Source organism: Silurus aristotelis (genome assembly GCF_946808225.1).
Source record: "Silurus aristotelis genome assembly, chromosome: 16".
NCBI lineage: Eukaryota > Metazoa > Chordata > Actinopteri > Siluriformes > Siluridae > Silurus > Silurus aristotelis.
The window spans coordinates 437,418-454,175 of NC_139589.1; the positions used below are offsets into that span (position 1 = coordinate 437,418).

Genomic DNA, 16,758 nt, shown 5'->3' on the forward strand with positions numbered 1-16,758 from the left:
TCCACACTGCTCCACACTTCTCCACACATCTCCACTCTACTTCACTCTACTCCACACTTCTCCACACATCTCCACTCTACTTCACTCTACTCCACACTTCTCCACACTGCTCCACACTTCTCCACACATCTCCACTTTACTTCACTCTACTCCACACTTCTCCACACATCTCCACTCTACTTCACTCTACTCCACACTTCTCCACACTGCTCCACACTTCTCCACACACCGCTCCACGTTACTTCACTCTACTCCACACTTCTCCACACTGCTCCACACTTCTCCACACACCGCTCCACTCTACTTCACTCTACTCCACACTTCTCCACACTGCTCCACACTTCTCCACACATCTCCACTCAACTTCACTCTACTCCACACTTCTCCACACTGCTCCACACTTCTCCACACATCTTCACTCTACTTCACTCTACTCCACACTTCTCCACACATCTCCACTCTACTTCACTCTACTCCACACTTCTCCACACTGCTCCACACTTCTCCACACATCTCCACTTTACTTCACTCTACTCCACACTTCTCCACACTTCTCCACACATCTCCACTCTACTTCACTCTACTCCACACTTCTCCACACTGCTCCACACTTCTCCACACACCGCTCCACTCTACTTCACTCTACTCCACACTTCTCCACACTGCTCCACACTTCTCCACACACCGCTCCACTCTACTTCACTCTACTCCACACTTCTCCACACTGCTCCACACTTCTCCACACACCGCTCCACTCTACTTCACTCTACTCCACACTTCTCCACACTGCTCCACACTTCTCCACACATCTCCACTCTACTTCACTCTACTCCACACTTCTCCACACTGCTCCACACTTCTCCACACATCTCCACTTTACTTTACTCTACTCCACACTTCTCCACACTGCTCCACACTTCTCCACACATCTCCACTCTACTTTACTCTACTCCACACTTCTCCACACATCTCCACTCTACTTCACTCTACTCCACACTTCTCCACACTGCTCCACACTTCTCCACACATCTCCACTTTACTTCACTCTACTCCACACTTCTCCACACTGCTCCACACTTCTCCACACATCTCCACTCTACTTCACTCTACTCCACACTTCTCCACACTGCTCCACACTTCTCCACACACCGCTCCACGTTACTTCACTCTACTCCACACTTCTCCACACTGCTCCACACTTCTCCACACACCGCTCCACTCTACTTCACTCTACTCCACACTTCTCCACACTGCTCCACACTTCTCCACACATCTCCACTCAACTTCACTCTACTCCACACTTCTCCACACTGCTCCACACTTCTCCACACATCTTCACTCTACTTCACTCTACTCCACACTTCTCCACACATCTCCACTCTACTTCACTCTACTCCACACTTCTCCACACTGCTCCACACTTCTCCACACATCTCCACTTTACTTCACTCTACTCCACACTTCTCCACACTGCTCCACACTTCTCCACACATCTCCACTCTACTTCACTCTACTCCACACTTCTCCACACTGCTCCACACTTCTCCACACACCGCTCCACTCTACTTGACTCTACTCCACACTTCTCCACACTGCTCCACACTTCTCCACACACCGCTCCACTCTACTTCACTCTACTCCACACTTCTCCACACTGCTCCACACTTCTCCACACACCGCTCCACTCTACTTCACTCTACTCCACACTTCTCCACACTGCTCCACACTTCTCCACACATCTCCACTCTACTTCACTCTACTCCACACTTCTCCACACTGCTCCACACTTCTCCACACATCTCCACTTTACTTCACTCTACTCCACACTTCTCCACACTGCTACACACTTCTCCACACATCTCCACTCTACTTCACTCTACTCCACACTTCTCCACACTGCTCCACACTTCTCCACACCGCTCCTCTCTACTTCACTCTACTCCACACTGCTCCACACTGCTTTACACTTCTCCACACACCGCTCCACTCTACTTCCCTCTACTCCACACTTCTCCACACTGCTCCACACTTCTCTACACACCGCTCCACTCTACTTCCCTCTACTCCACACTTCTCCACACTGCTCCACACTTCTCTACACACCGCTCCACTCTACTTCACTCTACTCCACACTTCTCCACACTGCTCCACACTTCTCCACACATCTCCACTCTACTTCACTTTACTCCACACTTCTCCACACTGCTCCACACTTCTCCACACATCTCCACTTTACTTCACTCTACTCCACACTTCTCCACACTGCTCCACACTTCTCCACACATCTCCACTCTACTTCACTCTACTCCACACTTCTCCACACACCGCTCCACTCTACTTCACTCTACTCCACACTTCTCCACACTGCTCCACACTTCTTCACACACCGCTCCACTCTACTTCACTCTACTCCACACTTCTCCACACTGCTCCACACTTCTCCACACACCGCTCCACTCTACTTCACTCTACTCCACACTTCTCCACACTGCTCCACACTTCTCCACACTGCTCCACACTTCTCCACACATCTCCACTCTACTTCACTCTACTCCACACTTCTCCACACTGCTCCACACTTCTCCACACATCTCCACTTTACTTCACTCTACTCCACACTTCTCCACACTGCTCCACACTTCTCCACACATCTCCACTCTACTTCACTCTACTCCACACTTCTCCACACTGCTCCACACTTCTCCACACCGCTCCTCTCTACTTCACTCTACTCCACACTTCTCCACACTGCTTCACACTTCTCCACACACCGCTCCACTCTACTTCCCTCTACTCCACACTTCTCCACACTGCTCCACACTTCTCTACACACCGCTCCACTCTACTTCACTCTACTCCACACTTCTCCACACTGCTCCACACTTCTCCACACATCTCCACTCTACTTCACTCTACTCCACACTTCTCCACACTGCTCCACACTTCTCCACACATCTCCACTTTACTTCACTCTACTCCACACTTCTCCACACTGCTCCACACTTCTCCACACATCTCCACTCTACTTCACTCTACTCCACACTTCTCCACACTGCTCCACACTTCTCCACACACCGCTCCACTCTACTTCACTCTACTCCACACTTCTCCACACTGCTCCACACTTCTCCACACACCGCTCCACTCTACTTCACTCTACTACACACTTCTCCACACTGCTCCACACTTCTCCACACATCTCCACTCTACTCCACACTTCTCCACACTGCTCCACACTTCTCCACACATCTCCACTCTACTTCACTCTACTCCACACTTCTCCACACTGCTCCACACTTCTCCACACATCTCCACTTTACTTCACTCTACTCCACACTTCTCCACACTGCTCCACACTTCTCCACACATCTCCACTCTACTTCACTCTACTCCACACTTCTCCACACTGCTCCAAACTTCTCCACATCGCTCCACTCTACTTCACTCTACTCCACACTTCTCCACACTGCTTCACACTTCTCCACACACCGCTCCACTCTACTTCACTCTACTCCACACTTCTCCACACTGCTCCACACTTCTCTACACACCGCTCCACTCTACTTCACTCTACTCCACACTTCTCCACACGTCTCCACACTTCTCCACACGTCTCCACTCTACTTCACTCTTCTCCACACTTCTCCACACTGCTCCACACTTCTCCACACTTCTCCACACTGCTCCACACTTCTCCACACTTCTCTCTCTGCATGGACTTTGTCCTGAAAATCTGTCTGACTCGTAACTGCCCATGCGTACAAATGAAAGGATGAGCAGTGAAGTGTAAGCGGGTTTCTGCCTGATGGGCTTAGGGTCTGCTGTTCTGCTCTAGTCTACCATGGCACTGCTCCTTTTCCTTCTTCAACATGTCCCACAATTAGAAATCCCAACACTGAATCCATCCCCCTGTTGCTTTTATCCTCAAGCTGTGGAGTGAAGTGGGAAGAAAAGACTCGACTCAAGGGCAAAAAGCAAACGGATTCTTTAATCTGCCTTTAGCAGGGACTTGATTTGTGTGTGCATCTGGTGAAGAAAACTCGGACAGAGCGCAGAGAGCGTGACAGGGAATTCAGAGGGAATAACCAAAGCGAGGTCACTGACAGGAAGTGTAGATTGGACGGATTGGGAAGGAGATAGTCGTACAAAGAGGGAACAAGAGATCACACTCACAGGATACAGGGTCATCTCTCATGCAGATCTGCCTCCTGCCTCTGAGCCTTCAGCTCTTCGTCCACATCCTGTCTGGAAGCTCGGAGTCTTCTCTGGACGACTCCTTAAAGAGCTCCACTCTGGCAGCGAGCCTGGGAGCCTGAAATCCTCACTAAACACCACTCCACTGCCCGTCCAAGCCCCAACCCAAACCTCCATCACATTCTCATTAGTTTTTCTACCAGAGAGGCAACTCTGTAAAGCCAACAATTCCTGACAATTTCCGGATCGGCCCTCTGTTCTGCTAAAGGCCGTGACAAAGCACTTCACATTCACACGGTTAGAAACGTGAGGAGAATGACCCTGACAAAGTCTGCTTGGGTTTCTCGCTCTGCAGTTCTTAGTGCATGGTCAGGGTCAGAGAAAATACTCAACACACACACACACACACACACACACACACACACACACACACACACACACATATATATATATTAAGGAAACCAGAGAACCCAGAGAGAACCCATGAGAACAAAAAGAACACTCGACTCGGACGATCAAACTGGGCAGTGTTCTAAAAAAATATACAAAAATCAAAAAATTGCTATTTTCTTCTGATAAATAATAACAGCATCTGTTTTCTTTACTATATAAATACAAGACACACACATTTGTGTTATTACTGCAAGAACAAACAACAACAACAAACAACGACAAATGCCCTGAATGAGTAACAGCAAAATGATAAAAGATCCAGAACAGTATTGACTTTATTCAGCTCTGTTTTTTCCCTTTTCATGCTAAATTATATAAACATTAGTGCTTTTTAATTCTCGTCTTTTCTACTCGGGGAACTGCTCAGTGTTGCCTGAGGTCTCTTTGGCCCAAACTCTGAAATTAAGCCTTCGATCATTAGGCACTTTAACTTTCTGTGAATGAAAGTGGGATTGGGGGAAAATCAGGGAAACAGGCTTATAGGAAATGGTCAGTTTTCAGGCCTCTCAGTGGGAGAGCGAGTAAACCGAGTCCCACTCCACCCCCTTACTGAGACAATGGGTCACTTCTTCAAAAAAGAGTGACCTATTTAGATGTTCCTGTGAATAAAAGGGATAATTATAGGAGCTCTCGTGCTCTTTCACTGAAGAGGATGTGGCCAAAAAGGGACTGAATAAAAGAAAGAGGAAGTTTGAGGGGAGGGTTGTTGGGAGGAAATGTAAAAAAAGTGACATCATAAAGGACAGGAAATGCTGTGCTTCAACATGGAATGTGAAACATGTGCTGAAAACAGAGACTCCGAATGTGCAGTGTTTGTTGGTCAATAGGATAAAAAGAGTGTGTTTGAGAAGACAGTCGGCTCTCAGACAATAGCAGGAATGTGGACGAGGAAGCGACGCCTGTGCGTTACGTATCGAGGACAGTACGGTCGTGAGATTCCGGGGAACAGCTGGAAGGAAAAGGTTTTACTGTGGAATCACATCACATCAACCCCATAACTAAGCGCAACCACCATGACTGATTGTACACATTTCCGACCTGACTCAAGCTCCTGGAGAAAAAAACAGGGACTTAGTCATTAGGTGTGTGTGTGTGTGTGTGTGTGTGTGTGTGTGTGTGTGTGTGTGTGTGTGTGTGTGTGTGTGTGTCAATAATTCCAGCATCCTGAGGATGCACTTCGACAATAAAGAAGGACTGAGGCAGGAGTGAATCCTTGCCATATTCCAGTCCTGTTCTCCTGCCAAAGATAAAAAACAAAACCAGGAGAGATAAATGAGGCATGCTGGACATCCTGGACATCAGCCCTGAGATGGAACACAGGCGTCTCCTCCACATTCAGTGATGTATGATTCAGTAAATGCAGTACGAACCTGTAGTATGTGAGACGACACACTTCTTCTACAAACTGTACAGTTGGTGTGATTTGTACGAAACTGAGCAGCAGGGTGATGAAACAGGAAGTGAGGAGGATGTGGGAGGATTTATGCTGAACATGTGATCAAGGTGCTGGAATTCTGAGTTAATAGTTAATGCAGTGTTTGGATAATAAGCAAAAGTGTTTAAAAAAAAAAATAAATTTCATAGAAAATTACAGCTGCAGTTTAAAGTGTTTGAAATCTGCATTTTATTTTTTTATTTTTTATAAAATTCTTTTATAAATATTTTTGAAAATGCAAGAAACGTACTGTACGTTATTATTTTCCATCACTTAATGAAGAATACCGTATCTGATTGTGGTTGAACATTTAAATGTGGTCTTTGACTTATAAATATATTTGAATGCCCAGAAACTGGGTGGCATTTACACTGACTTTATTATAATAATGATTATGATTTAACAAGCTGGAGACCTGGTGTGTTCTCCAGCACACACTGGGAGGAACTCTCTGCTCCGTTCTCTCAGTGACCTGCCCTTCATTCTCCTCGTACTCTTCTGCTTTGTGTAGAAGCTGGGTTGCTGCTAAGTGCTTGAACAGATGCTACTCTTTTAAAAGAGATAATTTGGCCAAGAACTCCGTGATGGCTGATGGTGAATGGAAGCCAGAAGAGCTTCAACGGTACCTGATAGTTAGCATGACATGGGAGCAAACAACATGGTTTGATTTGTTTGTGGTTAATCGTAGTCATGTAGTTTGTAGGAAGTGGTATGTATGATGTAGTTTGTCGTTTATTATATGTATCTTATCCCTGGATGGATGGAAGAGAAGAGAACAAGTTGAAGCATGCATGATAGTGGTAGTGATAGTTTTGTTTTCAGCCTGATATGATGGTGGTCCAGAGGGTCCTGTACCTATAGGATGCCTCTGTGAGTGTATGTGTGTGTGTGTGTTTGTGTGTGTGTGTGTGTGTGTGTGTGTGTGTGTGTGTGTGTGTGCTCTGAGGTAACAGAGGAGTGTTTGTGCAATTTACAGGAGATTTGTCTTCCGGCCTGACACGGGTCTGTCAAAGTGTTTTATGGTGCTGGTATCTTGGCTGCAGCTGTGTTTGGGGACTCCCAGAGGAAGCTATTGCTTGTTCAGTTTACAGTGAATAGCTCTCTTCCTGCTCTGACTGTGGACCTAGAGGCTGGAGGCCAGAGTGCAGAACAGTGTGTGTGTGTGTGTGTGTGTGTGTGTGTGTGTATCTGTGCATGGTTTACTCGTCCCTCATGTCTGCGTGGGTGGATATGCATTTTGCACATCTGTTTGAGTCTATGGGGTTTTTGTATCTCCGTAAAGCTGAAAACTCAACACATGTCTGCTAATGGGTTTGGAATGAGCTTCTCCTACTTGTGATTCAGCACACCGATGTGACTAGTTCACAGCAGGAGGCCTAATTTCCTACAGTCACAGCTGCTGTTGGCCATTTGCCTCAGCTGCTTCACACCACCTTAACATGAGGACATGATCATTGTGGAGCCATTTTACCCCCCCCCCCCCTTTTCCCACCACCACCCGTCTAAACGATAGCAGCAAAAGTGAGATATGAAATTCTCTTTAAAATACATTATAGGAGAAGAATAGCAGACCAGGTCTTTACTTCGCAGATACACATGCGGTAGGATTTCTAAATGAATCATGTGTAGCGTATTGTGAAACTAATTACAAAGAAGATAATAAAGAAGTAGAAGATTATGATGATTATGATGAAGAAGAAGAAGAGGAACCCAAATCTCCTTGGAAGCGATTACTAAGAGCCTGAATGATCACCTCAGACAGAGGAAAGCTTTTCTCCATCAAGAATATCAAAAATCGAATTAGATGCAACACTGCCACCTAATGGACTATTAGAGTCATAAATATATTGTAATAAAAAAGATAAAAAAAAAAAACAATGCTTGATTTCATTATTTTATTTACTGTTCAATCTGTTCTTTATAAAGCGTGTGTGTCATTGTGTAGCTCTTGCATGGCGTAAGTAAGAAGTAATGAAAGATCTGTGATTTGGACCACCACAGAGTGTCTCGTGTGTGTTCAGACCCTTAACCCCAACACCATGTCTTGTCATGACCCTGCTCTCTACATCCTTTCAGCTCAGGATATTTCAGGAAACTCTTTATACTCTAAATAGATTTAATACAGCAGCCTGGTGGCTTTAGATACATTACTCATATTACACCATGCAAATGTGCTGATGTTTCACAATGTTTACTCATGACTTGTGTTCATTTGTAGCTGCTGATGATGTAGAGATCGACTGTTTAGTGTCAAACAAATCTTCTTCAAGGAGGTGAGAGCTCAGTGGTTACGGCTCTCGGTTACTGATCAGAAGATCGGGGTTCATGTACCAGTATCCCCAAGCTGTGACCATACTAGGGCCCTTGAGAAAGGCCCTTAACCCCTTTGTGCTCCAGGGATGCTGTATCATGCCTGACCCTGTGCTCTGACCCCAGCTTCCTAACATCATTTCACTGTGCTGTAACACACTTAAAAAAAAAACCCACATCAGCTTCAGAATATTTTCAACACACTGTCTGTGTTTATCAGTTACGACTAGTTAATTAGAATAAATAATAAAAGAGTAAATTTGAATCAAATTGTCTGTTTGCTGTTAAATCAGAAAACTGTTCCACTCGTCAAACAGATTATTATTTATTATTTATCCACATAACATAATTTTACAACATTGACCTCAACATCCTGCTGGCAAAAACATTGTATTTATGAGATAATAACAGGAGGGACCATGTGTGTAACAAGGTGGAAAAGATCTCACATCTCCAGGATCCTGAGCTTAGATGTGTGTGTGTGTGTGTGTGTGTGTGTGTGTGTGTGTGTGTGTGTGTGTGTGTGTGTGTGTGTGTGTGTGTGTGTGTGTAATGTTAATATCGAAATATTTTATCACAAGGCAAATATACAAAGGTAAAATATATCATTATATCTAAAGGGTTTACCTGAAATGACTTATTTTTCATTGACTTCAATTAATAAATACATTAAAACAATAAATAGCACTTTTTTCAGGATAAACGTCTTATTCCAGAATCTCAAGCGCAGATTTTCTGCAGATTTTTTCCCGTGACTTTGAGAATCATGGCTCAGGATTTTAACTCATTTTGTTGATTTAGCATTAATCACACTCTTCCCATAAGACATTCCAAAATAGGAAACACATCAGTGTTTATGGTGCAGGAAGGGGCAGGAAGTAGACGGCGTTCTGGCCTGTGTGGGTGTTTGGACCTCTCTTCATCTGCCCGTTTTTCTTGATGCCGACGTACCAGACGCCATGCTCCTGGTGTGTGTGTGAGCTGTAGGTGTTGTAGTGGTTCTCCTCCATCTTCTCGGTGAAGTAGCACTCATCATTCAGCAGGGCCTGGAGGTCAAATCAGAAGGACATGAGATGAGATGAGATGAGATGAGAAGAGATGAGATGAGATGAGATGAGTGGAGTGTGTGTGGCGTAAACGGCGTCTGCATCGATGTTTTACGAGTCACCGAATCATTAAAACAAGTTTAAACGGTGCGTATTACATCATTTTATAGTCTGTGGTTTACTACGTTAACTGGAAATTGCCTGTTTTGCACTGCTGCGTGGGTTTTAAAGGAACCGCCCTGGTGCTGTTATACACACGACACACATCTACACAACTTTTGTTGTCTAGTTTGAAAACGGTGTGAATTTTATTTTCATGCCCAAACTCACAGAACCATACAGCTTTCCACTTCTGTCCATGGCCAGGTAACGACCCGCCTCCTGACCTCTGATCACCACCACACCTGGGCTCACTGCTTTCACCTTCAGCACAGCTGCAAGGAACAAAGATAAACAAACAGAAGATATGTCAAGTGGTGACTTACAGTAACACGCAGAAGCACACTGTTAGTCTCAGAGTCTCTATTCCAAACATAATACTTCTTCTTCTTTCGGCTTCTCCCATTAGGGGGCGCCATCCTCAGCATTCTCCTACTGATATACCCCATGTCCCTCCTCTGCAAATATCCAAACCATCTCAATCTTACCTCCCTCACCTTGTCTCCAAAACGTCCTACATGCACTGTCCCTCTAATAAACTCATTTCTAATCCTGTCCATCGTCGTCACTCCCAACGAACATCTCAACATCTTCAGCTCTGCTACCTCCAGCTCCACCTCCTGTCTTTTATTCAATGCCACTGTCTCTAATCCATACAACATCTCAGGTCTCACCACAGTCTTATAAACTTTCCCTTTCACTCTCACAGATACTCTTCTATCTCAAATCACTCCTGCTATCACTCTTCTCCACCCACTCCACCCTGCCTGCACTCTTTTCTTCACTTCTCTAACACACTCTCCATTAATTTGCACTGTTGACCCCAGGTACCTGAACTCCTCCACCTTTTCCAGCTCTTCTCCCTGCAACTGCACCCCTCCACTGCCCTCCCTCACATTCACACACATGTACTCTGTCTTACTCCTACTGACTTTCATTCCTCTTCTCTCCAGCGTGTACCTCCACCTCTCCAGGCTCTTCTCCACCTGCTCCCTACTCTCACCACAAATCACAATATCATCCACAAACATCATAGTCCATGCAGACTCCTGTCTGACCTCGTCCTTTAAACCTGTCCATTACCAATGCAAACAGGAAAGGGCTCAGGGCTGATCCTTGATTCAGTTCCACTTCCACCTGGAACCAGTCTGTCGTTCCTCCTGCACACTTCACTGCTGTCACACTGTCCAAGTTCAAGTGAAGGCAAAATTTCATGCTGCATCCAAAGACTTGTGATACAATTGTGTGCCTCCAAATTTATGTAATGGTTTTGGGAAAAAACACGTTTTGAAAAGTTGTGTGTCCCAATATATTTCAACCTATAATGTATTTTACTACACTGTGGTGTTAGTGTAGTTGTGTGTCAGTGTGTGTCAATGTAGATGTGTGTAGTGTAGTTTTGTATCATTTTGTGTCAGTGTAGTTGTGTGTGAGTTTAGTTGTGTATCATTGTGTGTCAGTGTAGTTGTGTGTCAGTGTAGTTGTGTTAGTGTAGTTGTGTATCATTGTGTGTCAATGTAGTTGTGTGTTAGTGTAGTTGTGTGTAGTTGTTTGTAAGTGTGTGTGTCAGTGTAGTTGTGTGTTAGTGTAGTTGTGTGTTAGTGTAGTTGTGTATCATTGTGTGTCAATGTAGTTGTGTGTTAGTGTAGTTGTGTGTAGTTGTTTGTCAGTGTGTGTGTCAGTGTAGTTGTGTGTTAGTGTAGTTGTGTGTTAGTGTAGTTGTGTATCATTGTGTGTCAATGTAGTTGTGTGTTAGTGTAGTTGTGTGTAGTTGTTTGTAAGTGTGTGTGTCAGTGTAGTTGTGTGTTAGTGTAGTTGTGTGTTAGTGTAGTTGTGTATCATTGTGTGTCAATGTAGTTGTGTGTTAGTGTAGTTGTGTGTAGTTGTTTGTCAGTGTGTGTGTCAGTGTAGTTGTGTGTTAGTGTAGTTGTGTGTAGTTGTGTGTTCTTACTGTACGGGGCTCTCTCCTGCACTGTTCCCTCCACAGCTCCTCCCGGTAAGACGCGTAAGAAGTTTCCTCCGTTCCTGCAGTAAAGCCGCTTTAACGAGTCGTAACTCGGCGGTTGGAGATCAAACGGTGATGAAGAAGGTCTGAGGACCGAAACCAGGCTTTCAGTCATTCCGAACAGAACCCCTGCTGCTGCCTCACTTTCCTTATAAAACACACCGGTCCCGGTTCCCTCACCGTACAACTCTCTATCTGTGTGTGTGTGCGTGCGTGCGTGCGTGCGCGTGTGTCTGTGTGTCCCTGTGTGCGTGCGTGTGTGTGTGTGTGTGTGTGTGTGTGTCTGTGTGTGCCTGCGTGCGTGTGTGTGTGTGTGCGTGTGTGGTTACCGGAACGCACTCCGCCCTTCTGATTGAACTGACCCATATGTTTGTGTTTGTGTGTGTGTGTGTGTGTGTGTGTGTGTGTGTGTGTGTGTGTGTGTGTGTGTGTGTGTGTGCAATAAAGTCAGCATGTGGAGCAGTGAGTTGGATGAAATCCACTGTATCTGAATCTCAGACTACATTTACGGTATTTGGCAGAGCGGCTTACAATTATAAACCTGAGCATTTAAGGGTTAAGGGTCTTGCTCAGGGGCCCAGCAATGACCACTTAGTGGTGGTGGGATTTAAACTCACAACCTTCTGATCAGATGTCCAAAGTGTTAATCATTGAGCTTCCATGGGTCATTTTTCTTATCTTATGTGTCTTCTGCTTTTATCCACTTACAAATACCTCACTTATACACCTGAGCAGTGGAAGGTTAGGGGTCTTAATCAAGGGCCCAGGAGCAGAATCTTTGATCAGAAAACTTATGGCCTTCTGATCAGGAGCCCACTGTCTTGACCACTGGACTGCCACTTCTCACAAAACACTGCTGTTCACTGCTCTTTCCTTTTTTCCCACATAGGAACTGCTCTACTCTGCTCTCTGGCGTGTTCATGCTGAGGTATCACACAGCAGCGTATATTCATCTTCTGTTTATTTTGGAACGTTTTAGTCAAGTCAAGTCAAGTCAAGTTTATTTGTATAGCGCTTTTCACAACAGACATTGTCTCAAAGCAGCTTTACAGAAAACAACAGTGAAGGTGAATGGTGTGCGTTTGTCCCTGATGAGCAGCCGTGGCGACAGTGGCAAGGAAAAACTCCCTTAGATGATATGAGGAAGAAACCTTGAGAGGAACCAGACTCAAAGGGGAACCCATCCTCATATGGGTGACATCAAAAGTTTGGTCATAAATCTTTCAACAATACAGAACAATTTGTGATCATCATAGATCCAGCATCAGCTTCTCCATGCCAGGGCCTTTAAACACTCGGCATCTACTTCTCCATGATCATCCATAGGTCCATAATCTTCACGAGGTGGGACGTGACTGGAGCTGGCCAAACCTCAGGATGCCTCGGGATGGGGAGAGAAAGAGAAGCAGTGGAGAGGAATTAGCGTAGCTGCTGTTCATGATATTAACAGCACAAGTTGATAATGTGCATGTGATCAGATGTTCTGGAGCACAAGGTTGTGATGTGATGTGTGTGATGTGTGTTATGTGTAGGCTTTGCTAAAAAGATATGTTTTTAATCTACACTTAAACTGGGAGAGTGTATCTGAACCCCGAACACTGTCAGGAAGACTATTCCAGAGTTTAGGAGCTAAATGTGAAAATGCTCTACCGCCTTTAGTGGACTTTGCTATTCTAGGAACTACTAGAAGTCCAGAGTTTTGAGATCTCAGGGAGCGTGACGGATTGTAGCGTGTTAAGAGACTGGATAGATACATGGGAGCCAAACCATTTAGTGCTTTATAAGTGAGTAGCAGTAGTTTGTAGTCTATTCGAAACTTAATAGGAAGCCAATGTAGGGACGATAAGATTGGGGTTATATGATCGTATTTTCTTGACCTAGTAAGAACTCTTGCTGCGGCATTCTGAACTAACTGAAGCTTGTTTATTAATGATGCAGGACATCCACCTAGTAATGCATTACAGTAGTCTATTCTAGAGGTCATAAACGCATGGACGAGCTTCTCTGCATCAGATATAGATAACATATTTCTTAGCTTAGAAATATTTCTAAGGTGAAAGAAGGCTGTTTTTGTAACTTTAGTGCTATATAATGTTCAAACCCACACAGAGCATGCCTCAGGTGACATCTGAGATGGCAGCATCATGGGCTTGGAACACTTCTGAGAACCTCCAGTTAAAATGTAATAGAATTAATAGAGAAATAAAAATCAGGAGGATGTTACAAGAGAACCTGATAAAAAAAAAAAAAAAAAAACAAGCTTGGGAGAAACTTGACCTTTCTTCAGGACCAACTTCCCAAACACAAACCCAAAGCAGTGCAGGAGCAGTAATCAAACAAAAAGGGTGCATGATCTACAGTATCCACGTCAAAGTCCAGATCTGAGTCCCAGTGCCAACCTGTTGCTGTCAACAAACCACATCCAACCAATCAGAAGACCCTGCATCTATCTATCTATCTATCTATCTATCTATCTATCTATCTATCTATCTATCTATCTATCTATCTATCTATCTATCTATCTATCTATCTATCTATCTATCTATCTATCTATCTATCTATCTATCTATCTATCTATCTATCTATCTATCTACAGATGTACACTTGGCCGAACTGTTACACAAAACTGGAGACACACAATTGTATCGGACGTATTTGGAAGCAGTATCATGAAATTTTGCCTTTATATGAACTAGGAGATCCAAACCTGTTCTATCAGGACCATGCCCCTGTGCACAAAGCCAGCTCCATGAAGATCTGCTTTCCATGGGTTGACATGGAAGATCTCCTGCTATAGAGCTCCAACCCTACTGAACACTTTTGGGATGAATGTGAAGACCGACTGCACCCCAGGAACCTCCTCACCTTCTCACCTACACCATTGTGGAAGAATGAATCTCCACAAAATTTAGTGGAACATCTTCCAAGAAGAGTGGAGCTTATTATAACAGCAAAAGAAGACTAAATGTGGTAGGAGATGTTTGAAAAGCACATATAGATCTTATGGTCTGGTGTCCAAAAACTATAAAGTGTAGTTTTATTGCTGAACTCAAACACAAGATTCTGAAGTTGGAAGTTTTATGTACATTTTTCACAACAATCCACAATCAGCATTGATAAAGTGCTGACTGATATTTACTCCACCACACTGGATCATTTCACAGTCTGCACTAATCTGTGTTCCAAGCTCCAGTTTATTACACGGAACACTGTGAACCACTGAACCAGCTGTCCTGTATCACTCATGTTCTCCAAACTGCGAATCTGAAATGTGTTGTGAAGCCTCAGGTCTTGGGTTTGGAGAGCAGGAGAGCAAATAAGAAGCACAGAAAGAATTTGAGGCCTGAACCCACACCAGGGCGAGTTTCCATGTGGCTACAGCTCCGAGAAAATCATATTACTGGAAATTGAGCTGTAGTGCTAGAAATGTCTGAGAGAAATACCACACACACACACACACACACACACACACACACACACACACACACACACACACACACACACACACACAAGTGTGAAACTAATATCCAACCACTGGAAGACTTTACCTGGAGGTGGAAAATACCTGAGGAATTCTACTTCATTACTGAAATTAGATATTATTTTGGTTGTATTTATTTACGCTTCACTTCCATGTTATTGAAAATATGGAATAGTTTTACAAAATTACATTCATAAATATTTACAGTGGTGTGAAAAAGTTTTCTCCTGATTTCTTATTTTTTTTGCATGTTTTCACACTTTAATGTTTCAGATCATCAAACTAATGTATTGATGGTAATTGAGAAAGTAATTGAGATCTATCAGTCTGGAAAAGCTTATAAAGCCGGTTCTAAAGCTTTGGGACTCCAGAGAACCACAGTGAGAGTCATTCTTCACAAATGGCAAAAACATAGAACATTGGAGAACCGTCCCAGGAGTTGACCAAAATTACCCCAAGAGCCCAGTGACGCCTCATCCAAGAGGTCACAAAAGACCCCACAACAACATCCAAAGAACTGCAGGCCTCACCTGCCTCAGTTAAGGTCAGTGTTCATGACTCCACCATGAGAAAGAGACTCTGCAAAAATGGTCTGCATGACAGAGCTCCAAGACCAGAACCTCTGCTGAGCAAAAATAACACAAAGACTCGTCTCCGTTTCCCAGAAAACATCTTGATGATCTTCAAGACTTTGGGAAAATACTCTGTGGACTGATGAGACAAAAGTGGAAAATTTTTTGGAAGGTGTGTGTTCCATTACGTCTGGTGTAGAAGTAACACTACATTTCAGAAAAAGAACATCATACCAACAGTGAAATATGGTGGTGGTAGTGTGATGGTCTGGGGCTGTTTTGCTGCTTCAGGACCTGGAAGACTTCCCTTTCTGAATGGCTGAAGAAAAACAGAATAAAGACTTTGGAGTGGTCTAGTCAAAGTCCTGAACCTGAATCCTATTGAGATGCTGTGGCATGACCTTGAAAAGGGGGTTCATGCTGAAGAACCCTCTAATGTGGCTGAATCACAACAAATCAGCAGAGATGAGTGGAGTAAAATTACTCCACAGCGCAGAAACAGACTCAGTGCAGGTTTTCACACACTCTTGATTGCAGTTGTTGCTGCTGAGGGCGGCCCAACCAGTTATTAGGTTTAGGGGGCAAACACTTTTTCACACCACTGTATATTTGTTCAAAGTACTGATTACAAATCCCAAAAGTCTGTTGTTCTGCCCTGCAGCCCAGGACTGTTCACCACACGTCACTCCAGTGAGATTAACTAATCAGATCACAGGTACAGTAAAAACGATGGAGAATCATCATGAATTAGATGATCAGCTGATGAATCTTCTCCTGCTGCATAGTGCAGGTAGTGCTGTAGCTCTCTCTCGCTCTCTCTCTCTCTCTTTCTCTCTCTCTCTCTCTCTCTCTCTCTCTCTCTCTCTCTCTCTCTCTCTTCTTTCTCTCTTTCTTTCTCTCTGTTTCTCTCTCTCTCTCTCTCTCTCTCTCTCTCTCTCTCTCTCTCTCTCTCTCTCTCTCTCTCTCTCTGTGTATGAAGATGGTTCATCACCTCACTGCAGTGAGAAGGTTGAGGTTGAGCTCCATGAACTTCTTTTAAACCGCTATGAGAATTTTTAGGTGTAAATTTGTGATTACATCTGACTTTTACTTCAGCACAGTTT

The 16,758-nt window shown here is 44.2% G+C and overlaps 1 protein-coding gene across 1 annotated transcript; it reads right to left on the minus strand.

The window, feature by feature from the left end:
- Positions 1-8,698: 8,698 nt before the first annotated feature.
- On the minus strand, positions 8,699-11,854 carry fgf1b (fibroblast growth factor 1b). Its single transcript, XM_083564474.1, has 3 exons — positions 11,549-11,854; positions 9,769-9,872; positions 8,699-9,438 (listed from the first exon to the last, which is right to left on the minus strand). The coding sequence occupies exons 1-3, from the start codon at positions 11,715-11,717 to the stop codon at positions 9,247-9,249; spliced, it is 465 nt and encodes a 154-aa protein (XP_083420600.1). The 5' UTR covers positions 11,718-11,854; the 3' UTR covers positions 8,699-9,246.
- Between the last annotated feature and the right edge of the window lie 4,904 nt (positions 11,855-16,758).